The 15,387-nt window shown below is 40.0% G+C and overlaps 1 protein-coding gene across 1 annotated transcript; it reads right to left on the bottom strand.

Moving 5' to 3' along the window:
* Positions 1-1,477: 1,477 nt before the first annotated feature.
* klhdc3l (kelch domain containing 3-like) lies at positions 1,478-12,943 on the bottom strand. The gene is made up of 8 exons (XM_084545395.1): positions 12,904-12,943; positions 7,848-8,035; positions 5,234-5,316; positions 5,009-5,087; positions 4,350-4,396; positions 3,787-3,907; positions 3,187-3,376; positions 1,478-2,870 (listed from the first exon to the last, which is right to left on the bottom strand). Exons 2-8 carry the CDS (start codon positions 8,005-8,007, stop codon positions 2,243-2,245), a joined length of 1,308 nt encoding a protein of 435 aa, XP_084401521.1. The 5' UTR covers positions 8,008-8,035; positions 12,904-12,943; the 3' UTR covers positions 1,478-2,242.
* Between the last annotated feature and the right edge of the window lie 2,444 nt (positions 12,944-15,387).

Raw genomic sequence — 15,387 nt, 5'->3', positions numbered from 1 at the left:
ACAAACAAAAAAAGATGTTCAGGTCAGACAAAACAAAGAAAAGAATATTTAACTCTTTGGACAGAACCCCAAATAAGAGCGGATCTCAGATTGGTCAGGACTGAAGAGAGAATGAAGGCAGCCAAATATGGAGAGGTCCTTGAGGAAAACATGCTACAGCGCGTAGCGATCTGAGACGGGGATGACGGACAGCATGCTGCAATGGCTTTGAAACAGGTCTCTTTGGCTGTCCTTGAATGACCCGGACAAAGCACAGCCTTAAAGCCCTTTAGCCTATTAAAATCTCTCAAATCAAACCATATGAGAAGGAAAAATGTGTCGGACTGTGTTAAACTGCTCACATGTCATGTCAGCACTGATGTGATTATAAAGCTTAAACAGGTAGATGTGAGCTCACCCATAAACTGAGTGTGGTGGTAATTCTCTGACAGCCGGTCAGTATTATGCACTTGTATTCAACTCCAGTAGGAATGCTTGCGCTAATTTTCAAGCTTTGTGGTGTAAAGCCAAACATTGTTCATATCCACTGGACTTTAATTTAAACTCAGGTGGAGTGCAAGAGTTGTTAAAATATATCAAATCAGTGATGGCCATTCAAGATGTAACTCTTTAAAATAGTTCACAAATACATACTGCATAAAGAGGACAGCAGCAGGAGATAAATGTTTTCAGCAAACCCAACCTATACAAGAGGAAATACTGCATTTGTTTGGGACTATTTTCAGCTGTGGAAAACACAGGTGTTCTGGTCAATATTTCTGGCAGGACAGCCAGCCAACGTGGGATCGTGTGAAAAATAAAAAGTGCAGCTGACAGCCTTGCCATCCAAATATGGGAAACAAAAGGTGTATTAATCATTTCTATGTTGGAGGTTCTTGTGCCATGACCAGGCTGTGTGTTATTAAAATACTTACTATAATCCTAGCTTGCAGAGTGTGGCATTAAACAAAGAGTACTACTAGTACTACTTTTACTAAAATGGATGTGGCATGAGACTAAGGTTGTTTATTTTGGCCTTTCAGGCGTAGAGCAATTTCTGACTGAATATGGATTGTGTTTTTACAGTGGGATAAACAAAAACAGTGCTTAAGGGCATGAATCAAGAATACCTTTTTAAGTGTCAAGGTCTGTCCGTGTCCATAAGGGTGCGGTGTGGACAAGCATGTATATATCAAGGTCTTAATGCAGTAATGCATTTTATAAGCCATCCAGTAACTGTGAGGTACTTCAATTACTGAAAATAATCTCACAAAAAATAAAAACATTACAAAAAAAATCATTGTAGCCTAACGGATTCCCCAAACAAATTAATAGTAGCCCCAACATGCCAATATGATACAACTACTACTATTTTGGTGCTGATGAGAAAAAAGTTTAGATGTTGTGATGTTCAAAATTTGTGAAAATATATAGTTTTTTTCATTTTCATTAAAAGGTAAAAGCTTGAAATCAAATCATACAGACTTCTGTGTTCATATTTGTTTTTGTAAGTATGTATTTGATGGTACAAATCAAAACAAGAAATATCCTATATGATGTTGATGAGCTAAGGCCTTTGGACGAGAAAATGTTGAGCTCTGGTGCCCTCTTGTGTCGTTTAGGTTGTAGTGCAGGTGTTGTTGTCATTCCCCATGTGGTCGGTTTGTGGAATAACAAAGCAATTGTTCTTAACCAGATTTGGAAGACTGTGGGGCTGGAGCATGTCACAAAGGTGTTTAACAAAAATCAACCAAAATTTATCATGGCTCTAAAGAGTCAATAGGGCATTTTTTTTTGCACATTTATGTGTGCACAAGTGTAGGAACATACATATAGGTTTATAATCTCCGAGTACAGTATGTATAATGGATCTTTCTCACAAATATGGCTACTTAGACATCTATTAACAACCCACAGTTTTTCTGATCATTTATTTGAATACAAATAGTAAATGCAAAGCTGGCCCAAACTTCCACCATCCACAAAAATGTTGTAGATGGGGGAATGTTGGTCTGGAGTCCCTCTGTTGGGAGTCATTTATGCCCATAAAAAAAAATAAAAACAACAAAAAACATGCCTCTAAATGAAACCTCTATGGCCTGTTACCAGACTGATGTTCTGATAAGAACTGAGTCATGCCAGGCTATAAATGGTGTGGCAAATGCATCTATTCACAGAATGTCAGTAAAATATTCAAACAAACATTTTAACAAATGAATGATAAGTAACACTGTTTTCTCATAGTTCTCATGCAGAACATATGTTAGGAGTCTGTCAAAGTCATCTGCCATATGGAGATTGGACTGTGACTGTTGCAAGGTCTTCCTCCAAGCACCAGCAGCATATCAGGCAGATGCTGCGCTATATCACCGTCCTCCTCGTCAAGCAGGTCCTCCTCTCTGTTGCTCCACTGCTTCCTGAAAGCTCTGTTCTCAAAGGTCAAACAGCTTCCTATTGACTGTGCATCTTTCCCCATCAGGGCCTCTTTGGGCTTGTCAAGTTCTGAAGAATTGCTTTCATAGGTCTTGTCTAGACTGAAAGTTTCCAGTTCTATAGCGCCCTCTGACCCCAGAAAAGTGAGTGGTGCAGGAAAGCACTTATTGTTAAAGGGCTTAGGCTTCCCATCCTGCAACCTGGGTTGGATTTCTGAGTGAAAGCGGGGACTACTGGTGTTGGCCTTGTAGCTGGGTCCCAGCCCAGTGCAGCAGTGGTGAATCTTTTTGGGGGGGTTAGAACCTTGGAGTGTGGTTATCAAGCCCCAGGTCTGAGTGGTGAAGCTGTACCTCCATAGGCAGCTCTTTGGAAAGTTTTGGCTTTCGCCTCCCCCGAATAGCAGCATACTGTCTTTGTAGGCCAGAGCTGAATGGCCCATCAGTCTGGGAGGACCAGACCTGAGGAAAAACCACAGGTGGTGTTAGTAGGAAGAAACAGATAAAGCAATGACTATTGTGTGCACTGACCTCTTGTTATATTGAACAAGTGCTACAAAATCAGGCTATACTGAATGTCACTTTACTGCAACGTGAGTCGTTTCAAATAGTAAAATAATAAAATCCTAAATGCTTATGAAAAACATTGACGCACCCTTTTCTGTTGATAGGGAAGCAAAGTGTGTTGCATTGCCACCACAGCCTGTACACTGAGTTTGAACTCATGAGTTCCCAAAAAGACCAACTAACAGATACCATATAACTTGTTATAACTTACTTGTTTTTAAGGGAACTCCATGTGTGGCTGGTGGAATTCCACATCCAGAAGTCTCTCTGCTCATGCAAGCGTTTCAAGCCCCCAAAGAGGTACATGCAGTCCTTGTAGGCCACGGCTGAGTGACTGTGTCTAGGGCCTGGGCCCAATGAACCCTGTGATGATTCACTCAGCAGAGACCAAGCCATGGTATCTGTAATGCAATAGAAACATGCATAAGTATCCAAAATAAAACGTGAGGAACTATGTTCACAGTATCAGAGTTCACATGCAATAAAAGGGAGATTATTAACTTGTTACATAATTAGATGACATTAACGTCCATCCCCAATCTGCTCCAACAAATCTCACTTTATGTGTGGGATGTTTTCTTCTGTGCAGAAATCATTGTCTGACGATGCAAAAGCCTGTCCGAAGTAAATCTGCTCAATTTCATAACTCAGTTCCTTTTTTCATCATTGGTCTCACATACTGTAAAAACTTAGGTGGAGCAATATTTGGTTGAAAAATAATTTAAAAAGAAAGGTAATATTGAGGATTCTCCACTCTACCAATTTTTCATAGATGGGATTTTTGTAAATGCAAAAAAAAAAATGAGCTCACCAAAATCCAAACTCCAAAAGTCCTGTGAGGATCCTTTCATATCTATAAAACCTCCATACATCAGCATGGCAGAGCCAATCACAACAGCACTGTGTCCTTTTCTGTTGCTTGGCATTTGGGTCTACACACACAGACAGATGCACAAACAAATATCTTTAAGAGATGGCAGGGTATTAACTAGTAAATGCCTAGAATAAATTGTCACCAGCAACCTAAAACTAAATTCATCTTGGATTACTCTACAGTTTTCTCACATCTATGTATTTTTCTCATTTGGGTTCCATGGAGCCCGAACATGTTCACATACAATTTCGACATTGAATTGGGTCTCATCTTAACAAAAAAACATCCACTTGAATTGCCAAATATGCTATTCAATAACTTTAAAGCATTGCCTTAAAATCACTTAAAATACAACATTAATAAACATTAGTACCATTTCTTGTTCTTATGCCTACATAACATCAAACTAATCAAAAGCATACAAGTGCCACAGCAGTCATGTAATTATTTATGTTTGAATGTCAATTTAAAACAGGAACTAATCTAAGACAAAACTGTACCTGAAGGGAGCTTCTCTTTCCCTGGAAGTGCACCCACTTCTGCTTTTCTGAAACATACATTACGGATGAAAATGAAAGCAAATCAGAGCTTAAGTTAATACATAAATAAAGAAATGATAATTTAATGCACTGGCTGCAGAGGGGTTGAAATAAACTGTTGGAATCAACTGAAATCCTAAATATAATTAATTGCTAAAACCGACTATGATAATAGAGAATAGGAAAGGATTTAAAATACAGTACACAAGAGAGAATTAAAGCTATGTTAGAACAGGCACAGGGCCTGGCCAGCAAAATAAAGAAACACAGGAGTCAACAAGTCGTGGAATCTTTAAAGCAGGAAGCATGTCCTATTATTATGTCACAGCTCCAGGAACCTTCAGTAGCAACTCGTTCTTGTCACAGTTCATTCATTTAACTTCTATTTCTTCGCATAATCTGCATTTTCTTATGTTGTTAGTCACTATTTCTGAAAGACTACGTTTCAGACACAGCTGTGACCTAGAGTACTGAATAATTTCACAGAAGACTGGCAGTGTGGGAGTAGAATCAACATGCAACAACAAGTTCTATCTGTTAAGCCAGAGAATGTGCTAAAACTTGACAGTTGATTGCGAACGTAAATTGCACCATGCATGCTCCTCAACAGTGAATCTTACCAATGTCAAATACCCAAAGGGCACATCTGCACTGGGTGTAAGCAGAATCCAACATGCCTCCAAACACATACAGGAATCCCTGAAAAGGTCAACGCCGTTAAACATATTTACAACACTAAGCAGCGTCATATTAGCAGAGACAGAAGTAACATATCATAATATTTACATAAATGCTCTATGAGATTACAAATGCAAATGCATCAATTCTTCTTAATGGGTTTGTACCTTATGAGCCACCATAGAATGCTCCTCGAGCTCTTCTGGTGCAGCTTCATTTTGGCAGTTCAACTCTGTCCATTCGTCACACACTAAAAAACGTAACACAAATATTTATTTACCTGAGGATCACACTGCTTGAAGCTGCTGAATGTCACACATTACATCTATACATTAAACAGCATCATTTTCTATGTACTGTATACGACAATGTTAATGTCACTGTTGTTTTGCATCCTACAAATCCTTTATGTTTGCCATGTAGTAGTAAAACTTCTTTGCATTGCCACCACAGCCTGTACACTGTATACGGTGGCAGGATGATGTGTCATTATTTCCTTTTGAGTCTAAATAAGTATAGTGAATAATATTATTAACTATTCATCTGGACTCAGGCAGCAAACATCCAGTGCCACTGCAAGAGACCACTGCAAAATGATCAGTTTCTCTGATTTTACTATGTATAGGTATGTATTAAAGATAAATTAACATTTTAGTTTTATTCTATAAAGTGCTGACAGTATTTCTCCCAAATTCCAAATAAAAATATTGTCATTTAGAGCATTTATTTGCAGAAAATGACAAATTGTTCATTGTTCAAAGTTCATATTCATTTTTAAACACCACAATACTAATGTTTTAACTTAGAAAGAGTTCAGAAATCAGTATTTTGTTTGATGGCTTGTGACCATCCATCGGTCTCTTGATCACATAACAGAGGGTTTTAATGGGGTTCAGGTCTGAAGGTCCTTCATCCACTCCTTGATTTACCTAGCTGTGTGGCATGGACGATTGTCCTGCTGGAAGAATCTATGCTCAGAGTTGGAGAACATTGTCAGAGCAGTTGGAAGGAAGTTTTCTTCCAGGATAACCTTGTATCTGTCTTGATTCATGCGTCTTTCGCAAAGACGAATCTGCCCGATTCTGGCCTTGCTGAAGCAGCTCCAGATCATCACCAACCCTCCACCAGATTTTATAGCGGGCGCAAGACACCGTGGCTGGTAGGTTTCCGTCCAGGTCTCCGTCTAATCATTAGACGACCAGGTGTGGGGCAAAGCTGAAAACTGCACTCATCGGAAAAGATGACCGTACTCCAATCTTCTCCTTATGACCATAAGCAAACCTCAGCCTGGCTCTTCATTGCTTGTCATTGATGAAGGGCTTTTTTCTAGCTTTACATGACTAGAACCTGTTTCGAACCCTTCTTAACGTGAACTTTACCACGGCTGTCATTTGCAGTTCTTTTTGTAGGTCACTTGATGTTATTCTACAGTTGCTGAGTGACATTCGAATGAGTTGAGGGTCATCCTGGTCGGTGGAGAGACGTTTTCGCCCTGTGCCAGTCTGTAGCTTTGTTGTCCCCAGTGTGTGCTGCTTGACATTGTTCTTATGATCTGCCGTCTTAGAAAGCAACTTGACACTCACTGTATCCCTCTGCCAGTAAAGCCAGAATTGAAACCTTCTTTTCCTCGCTCAAAACTTTTCTTTTCAACTCTTTTGGCATGGTTAATAGGTTTTGATTCCACTTACTTTTGAGTTACTACTTGCATTGTTTTTGCCATCCAGCTGGTCCTGTTGCAAGAGGACAGTGATGACAACAGCAGTGGTTTAATACTTTTCCTTGTTAAATAAAATTTGGTTCAGGTGATGACCCAATCACTACCTCATTAAGTAGAATGCAGTGAGCTTGTGTTGGAATTCAACAGACACTGGAATGGAATGGCTGGCACACATGTAGAGATGCTGATTTCAGAATAATTTGCAGTGGTCTCTTAATTTCTTCAAGAGCTGTATGTACATTAGTTTATCAGAGTTATCTTGAATGCATCAGTTTGGGATATTCATGAAGTCCAGACTCAGTGTGTCAGTGTGTTTCTGACAGAGTGACAGAGAGCAAGACAGAGCAACTCTACAACAACATTTTGGGGCCAGTGTTCATATACATCAGCCACAAATAAATCATGTACGGTAAACATTGCTTTTTATTGGCATACGTGCTCCTTAATGCGTTTTACAGTTCATATACATCTACATTTAATCCCAAATATGAGTGCAACACACTGTTGAGCCCTCTAACAGTTATGTAATGATGAATGACACTAGCTCGCTCTCTAACACAGATCACCATTGATGTGGCTTTTCCTCATTGGAGAGGAAGAAACAGAAAGAAGTGAGGTTGTCGTCTTACCTCAACAAGTTTGTATTTGTAAAATATCACAATACTGCTGTTACGTTTATCACACCTAATTAATGAATTATTGTTTTGGAACATTGGAAATTTTTCTATATGTTCTGTAATGTGATGTATCTGGACAAGAGCCTGGAACTTTCAAGAGCTAGTACTGTCATGTAGAATTTGTCCTAACATTTTATTTATCTACCTATGTATCTATGTATCTATGTATCTATCTATCTATCTATATATATATTTTTTTTTTTAGTTAAGTTTCTTGGACACTTCATAGGTCTTCATATGTTTGTACAATTGTTAACAGAGGCCTACAGGTGTCTGTTCTGTCAGCGGCCATCCAACGAAGATCAAAATATTCTACTTGAAGGACTTGACATTTTGTCCTTTATGTACAGTTAGCACTTAAATAAATTAATCAGGTGAGGCCCTTACCCACGCTGTACTTCCAGAAGTCCCTCAGACAGTTGTTATCTCTGCCTCCTAGGATATAGACATTTCCACCGTAGCTGCAGCAGGCATGCTTGTAGCGGTCACATGGGGACTGGCTGCTCTGACGAAGCTGCGTCCACAGACAGGGATCACTCTGACTCATAGTGGCATCGCTCTAACTGGATACTTTTCTAAAAAAAATTAAAAAAATAAAAAGACAATATGAAAATGTTAAATGTATATGTTCTATATCATAACCATAAACCTTCCACATGGGTTATTTCTCCTTTTAGTTGACATGTCAAAATAGCTCGAGGCAGCACTGGCTTTGGTTCAATTGATCTACATCTTTTACATTTATACATCATTTTTACTAAACTAAATAAACTTCATTTTTGGTTTCATCATGCAGAGGAATGTATGAGGAAATTAGTACTCTCAAACTGTCATGCAGCTAGGTTCTGCTTAAGGTTTCTTCCTGTTAAAAGGGAGTTTTTCCTTGCCACTGTCACCTTCAGGCTTGCTCTGGGGGTTACAGGCTGGGTTTCAGACCGGATTTTGTAAAGCGTCTTGAGACAATTTGTATAGCTATTGACACGATATAAATATAAATAAAATTTAATTGAATATATTTCAGTTTAAAGTACAAATATAAATTCTGCTCCTAAAGGTACACATACTAAGACACTCCACTGCATCCAATCTCCATCTGTGTAGACATGCCTAATCAAAAGTGGAAGATACCGTGGAGATATTATGGCACTGACACAGCTTACAGAAAAGGTCAAGCTAATGGATGATCTATCATCCCTCCACCAGATGAAACCTGATGTCCTCTGTATTTCTCCAGCTGGTGAAAGATACTGCAGTGGCAACTCCAACACATGGCATGACACGCCACCGTGTGTTAGCAGGGCTTCATTAGTTGTTCTGGTTGTGAAGAGCATGGCTCTCATGGGTGTTAAGTTGGGACTCTGACTCACAGAGCACCTGACTGCTGCTAAGGCCTGGGCGTCTGGGGAGAAGCCTCTGAAACAGACAGACTGTGAGGCCAAACAGACTGCCAGAGAGAGTGAAAGCAGGGCAGAGAGGTGGTGATGAGGTTATATAGATAGATAGACTTTGAATCTTTTAAACAATTAAACAAAAATCTATATATAAAGTCACAGGTCCACCCTATGTTCATGGCTGAGGGCAAGCACCTAACTCCCCAAACATGGTGCAAACATGGCATCCCACTGCTCAGAGTGTACACACTGCCATGTGAGCGAAAGGCTGGGATAAATGCAAGAATTTCTTCATAAGGAATCCTTAAAGGAAATCAAATTAAACATAAAAAAAAATGTGGCAGAGGCAGTCAGTCTTCATATTGTGGCAAACTGCCACAAATAAATCAGTGTATGAGACACACTGCATTGTGTCGGCACGTGTTTCTTAATATAATAATTATAATATAATTTCACAGTTCACATTGTTTTTTTTTTCTTTGTTAGTTGCTGCAAATGTAAGTGAAACACACTGTAGAGCCCTGTAACAGTTAACTACTTTCTGGGAATACGACACTAGCTAGCTTACTAACACAGATCCCCATTAGTGCAGCTTTCCCCCATTGGAGAGCGCTGTCCTCTGCATCTCTCAAGCTGCTGTAGCTTCCTGCAATTATATGAGACATCGTGTGTTAGCAGGCCAGCATTGGGTGTTATGGTTGTGTTTAGCTGGGGCTTGTACTCACAGAGCACATGACAGCCAATAAAGGCCTGGGTGTCTGGGGGAAGGCACCCTGCAATAGGAAGACAGCTGCAGCTAAAAACACTGTGAAGCGTGGCTCTGGGGAGAAAGCCACAAAATGTTCATGTACAGTTGGCAGCCCCTCTGCTGAAGTCATCATTCATTTATTACATTAATTCACCTACAATTTATCTCATAGGGCTGGTTCATACATCAAATATTAATTCAAGTCTTTTCACAATGTGGAAAATGGCTAAATTAAATAGCCACTGAAAACAACTAAATAATACCAAACAAAGGTAGCCACAGTACTTAAGTAATATGGAAATTGTCTGGTCTTGCAAGGTGCAACGTGTAACAGTTCATTAAAACTAAAAAAATGCAGCATGATAAACCTGTTGCACTATCAAACAGAAGCATAAAGTGGCATGGGAGAAATCTGTGTCTTATGGTCTAGACGATGACCCAGTCCTTAAACCAGCTCTAAAAGATTCCTCTAACTACAGGTAAGTAGCGGCTCATTAATGGAGTCTAGGCATGTGAGATTCAGTTGGGCAACACCCATGGCTGTTAACTCCTCATCAGTCTTTAAGAATTGAAGAAACTACTTGGATGAGTTGTGAAACATCTTCAAGAAATTCCACAAGTCCAGTTGCCCTTGTTTCAGCCTTATTTTTTTGTTACCAGCTACCAAAACTGTGTTCACTTTCTTTTAATTGACTGATAAATGTTTCCCAGCTGCAATGATTTATTCATGTAACTACCCAACTGATGACTCACCACAGCAACCTTGCGCAGCTTTCATGATTAGTTCTTGGTCACCTGATGTTAACAACAAAACTTTCCATGTTAGAATATTTATGACCAAGGTACATTCAGCTTTTCCACAGTGGCACACTAGTAATAAACTGACAGCCATAACTTTTCCGCACTTTTCACCTCAACACTGATGTGGCCACCTTGCTATATCTTATCAAACCATCAAATGAACAAACAGCTCTGAGGTCAGGGAAGTGTAGAAACACAACTAACCCTGCTTTGCACCTGATTGTTATTTGAGTAAAGACCACCAACATGGTTAGTAAAACAAAATAAGATGCCATACCTGTACAAAAGTAAAAAGGTGTTTTTTGTCTGTGCTAGCTTGTACTAGCAAGATCACAACATATCATTCATTCATTCATCTTCTGTACCCGCTTATCCTGTGGAGGGTAGCGGGGGGACGGGCTGGAGCCTATCCCAGCTGTCTTTGGGCGAGTTTTACTTGCACTCACATTCACACCTACGGCTAATTTAGAATCACCAATGAACCTAACTAGCATGTCTATGGACGGTGGGAGGAAGCTGCCGTACCCAGAGAGAATGCACGCAGACACAGGGAGAACATGCCACAATATATCAATATATCAAAATAACTAAATTGCAGTCATTTCAGTCCTTGTATATGGACTAGTCATAATATAATTTACTTAAAGTTTACAGATTGGTTCAACAAATGACTGAAGTACAGCAGAAACTGCAACTCATCTACACTGTAATTCAAACCAATACAAATAATACAACCTTTGTTGTATCCTCAATTAGGCGGTCAAAACTTTAAACCTCATAAACATATTAATTCTGGTTTAATTATGTTTTAAGAAGGGTCTGTTTTCTGATATCCATTTATATATATTTTTTTATTATCCATAAGTGCTTATCCTGTGGAGGGCTGTGGGGGGACTAGAGCCTATCCCAGCTAACATTGGGCAAAAGACTAGGTACACGATGAACAGGTTGCCAGTCTATCACAAGGCTAATAACAATTAACTATTATTTTTCTGATGCATTTCAGTTTTGACTAAAACCTTGGAAGTATTTTGTCTGTTTGATTTACACAATGAACTCAGTGTGCAGCATATAGTAACTCAGCAAGTATGTGCTCCTCCAAGTGACAGAAATGTAAGAAACACTAGTTCTGCTATGTACACACTTGTATTACAATGTAAGTAGCTATTGCTGTTGTTGTACTGGTACCTTAAATATCCTACACCCCATGAATTTCATTCAATATGCAAATGCCGACTGTTCACTATTTCATTGTTCATGGGTGTTTATTGGTTTACACTCATGGGTAATCCCAAAACCACAGCCCATTACTTCTAGATTTCATTTCCTCGCCTTCACCGGGTACCATTATTGTGGCAGCTCAAAGACTTTTCAATTGTCTGTGTTACTCACAAAAAGCATCTGTTGCTTCATAGAGCTCCTTCAGAAACACCAATATCCTTCACAGAACGGGTGGTTTCTCTTAAGGTTACTCTTGAACCTACGAATGTACTATTGGCTCCGGGCACATTTTGGAGAATGGCGACACAGCTCATCGAATGCACAGGATGCGTCAGGATTATTGCATAATCCTACTTCTTTTTGTGAGTGGCAGAAAGCGAATGTCGTTGAGAAGCCACCAGATTTCTTTAACACGATATGATCGAGGAGGGGAATTATGAAAAGACGCCCACAAAAGGGCCTTTTGATTTCAAGACTGAAGAAGGCATCTGGGTGGATGGCAAAGGAAGAATGTCATTGTACAAGGAAACACTTCTACACTGTGCACATGACAATAAAACTCTTTGAATCTTAACATTCCCCTAACATCCTATCATATATAGTTTATGTACTGTTTTATTAGCTTAAGAATGTGTTTCTTTGCTGTACTATGAAGACCCTTGTACTGATAACACTGACAGATAATGACTAACCAGTTGACAAAGTAGCACCTATGGCACCTTGAGCCTCAAGTTTACAGCTAACGGTATTAACTTCACTACTAACTTACGGTCTCACTGTCTTACAGTAGTGAAGTTGGGACGTCGTGTTACTCCTACTAACTAGAGTAACAACCGTTACATGAGCTGAAGCTTTTTTTTTAAGTCTCTATCTTTTATTTAGTGAACGTAAACGCTAGCTACTATCGAAGCTAGTCCGGCGTCTTGCTGAAGGCATGACAACCACGTCAGGAGGAACGCAACCGTTAACTCACGGCTCCGCTTCCCGACGTTTGCTTAACAGACTGAACTCATTTATTTCATAACGGCCATATCAATCCGCGTCTTGTTTTCTACTTACAGCTACAAATATAAAGACACATTCGTCCGGGGTAGTGGGGGTGAAGTTGAAGAAGAAGAGGAAATGAGACGAACTTTATGGGGGCGTCCTTAACGTTATTTGATACAAACGAGACGTGATACAAACTGTTCCCGTGTGACGTTGTTTTCGGAACCCTAAATCATAAGACATTTCATGTACGCAAAAAAAATGCAATATAGTCAAAGGACATTTTGTTACTTACGAGAACCCCACTGCGTCTCTTCCTCTGATTGCCGTTCTTCTGTAGAAGGGCTGTTGCTGCGTTCAGGGTTGCCTCGTAAGTTAGGAAGCCCTAAAACGAAAGCGTGTGATGCATTTCAAGTTTGTTTAGCAAACTTCAGTAATGTCGCCCCCCACCATCTAACTTGACACCTTGACACTGCACTTCATTATTTAATACAATCCAGAATGTTCCATCTGTGAAATGATGGGCCTATCTGTTTGATAAATTCCCACTCTCCCCTGACTCCAGTGGGGCGACATAGAATCAAGCCACCCCCGTCAGCATCTCCCACTGTGCCTGCGATCTCTTGCTCAGGAAGCAGAAGGCTGCATAGTCATCCGTAAGTTGGAGACCTTCAGGTCAGGTGTATAGTTTTGTGTCTACTTGTAGTCATGCTCCTTCATTTTTCCATGCGTCCTTTTCTTTTACACAGTCAAAAAAAGAGAAGAAAATTCAAGCCCCTCTTCAACCTGACTCGTTTAACTACTGTTAGGTTAACATAAATATGTCAGTTTTTCCATCGATTAACACTTATTACAGTCCATCATTCAGCTATGAGCAAGACATCACATCAGCCTGAGCAGCTGATGGAGTTGCACATCTAGTATATAATCTGTTTATGTTCCAAAACTCTCTTTTCTCCTGTCCTCTCCTTTCTTCCTCTTCTGTGCGTCACCAAGCCAACCACGCTGACTCTTCATATCCTGTACGGTTTCCCTTTTTGCGTCTGTATTCTCGGGCCCAATGGCCATATTTTCCACAGACATAACACACTTCCCTGTTCCCTTTATTTCCTCCTCTTCCTTGTCCTCTGCCTCTTCCCCTTCCTCTAGGATCTTCCTCTGTTAAGAGTATCTGTCCTTTCTTTCCCTTCTTCTTACTTTTCTAATGCTGCTCTGCATGTTTAGCATACCCTTGTACATCGGTCATTCTGGCAGTGCGATGAGTCTCCATATTTTTTAGTGATAAAGCTGCTTATTTGAGGCAGACAGCCTTTCAGGAAAGCATTCTTAAGCTGTTGTTCATAGGGACTGTCCTGGTCATGGTTTGCTGGTGGAGTCACGCCATTGTTTGTGTCATAGACCCGCAATGTTTTAGCTTTACAACACGAGTTCCCCGTCTTCTTATTTTATCTGCTTTGATCTTATTTTATTTCGTCTCGGTTATAGCCAACCAGTTTGTATGGAGTTCACCCGAGCAACCGGTCCAATGTTGGTGAACACCGCTTCTGTTATCACCGCTAGGTTTCCGTGGTCAGGGAGTTTGTTGTCACCGTTAGGTTGCCCCTCTCTGTGTTCTTCACCAAAAGACACTATACCCAACCTCTCCTTTTTATCTGTTTTTATTTATTTCACTGTTTATGTTTAGTTTTTTGTTGTTTTTCCATTTTTATTTTACTTTATTTTTATTTCTAGGCCTTTCTCTCTCTTATTTATTCCGGTAGTCTTCTCACACAGTCTATGGACTATTCCTAGTTCTTGTTTCACTCAGTTAAACGTGGCTGCGCTTCTCTGATTATTCTTGTATCAAGTCCGCAGTATAGTGGCCCATATACTGAGGGTGTTGATTTAAACAAGAACATCATCACCGCTTTATCTAACACTTAACCTTTTAAACAGAATTAGTCTCTGTATTTTACAACAGAACACTCATACGCTTTTTCAACAGAACACTTAAACTGGCCTACCCAAGAGTCCAGTGAGCCCGCTGTGTTCTCTTTAGGATTCCTCCCCCCAGCAGGTACCGGCCTCTTTACACAACAATTCAGTTGGAGGTCTTTCTGTAGGAGTCCCAGACTCCCCCGTGCACGGTGTCGGTCCCCAAAACCTGGACGGAGGAAAGACTGTTGGGATCCGGTTCGAAGGACCAAGTTGTTAGGGAAATTCTTTTATCAAGAATTACAGAGTCACAGGAGTCTCATTTTCAAGTTTTACTTGCAGCAAGGAGTCGACACATGCACTACAGCAAGTACAGAATCAACTGCCAATAGTAAGGTTACATTCACTTTTATACAGTAGGTCCTGCCCTAGAGAAGGTTACAGAGAGACAGAATTGTTAAAAATCAGCTAGTCATGACCAAGGAGCTGTAGACTGGGTGCATCTGTGCCTTGTCTGTGGGACCTTTCCCCTACTATTTAAGAAGAAGATGACAGTTTAACCTTTGTATTTTTCCAACACATGTTAAGTGCTGTGTGTCCCTCTCATGTTCTGGGTTCCGCCGTCCCATTCAGACTTGCTCTGGGGGTTTGAGGCCGGGTTTGAGGCCGGATGTTTTAAAGCATGTTGAGACAATTTGTATTGTCATCGAAGCTGTATAAATAAAATTGAATTGAATTGAACAAATTAAACAATGTTTGGGTTAATGTTTTTTGTTTTTTTTTCAGGGATGCCCTGGCCGGCTGTCTATTTCGCCCTTACCTAAATGGGAAATATTTGATGGTTTAATATTTATAATTAGAATGG

This window comes from Chelon labrosus (genome assembly GCF_963514085.1).
Source record: "Chelon labrosus genome assembly, chromosome: 5".
In the NCBI taxonomy this organism is placed as follows: domain Eukaryota; kingdom Metazoa; phylum Chordata; class Actinopteri; order Mugiliformes; family Mugilidae; genus Chelon; species Chelon labrosus.
Note: the sequence above shows the minus strand (reverse complement) of the source record. Positions and strands in the feature narration are given on the sequence as shown.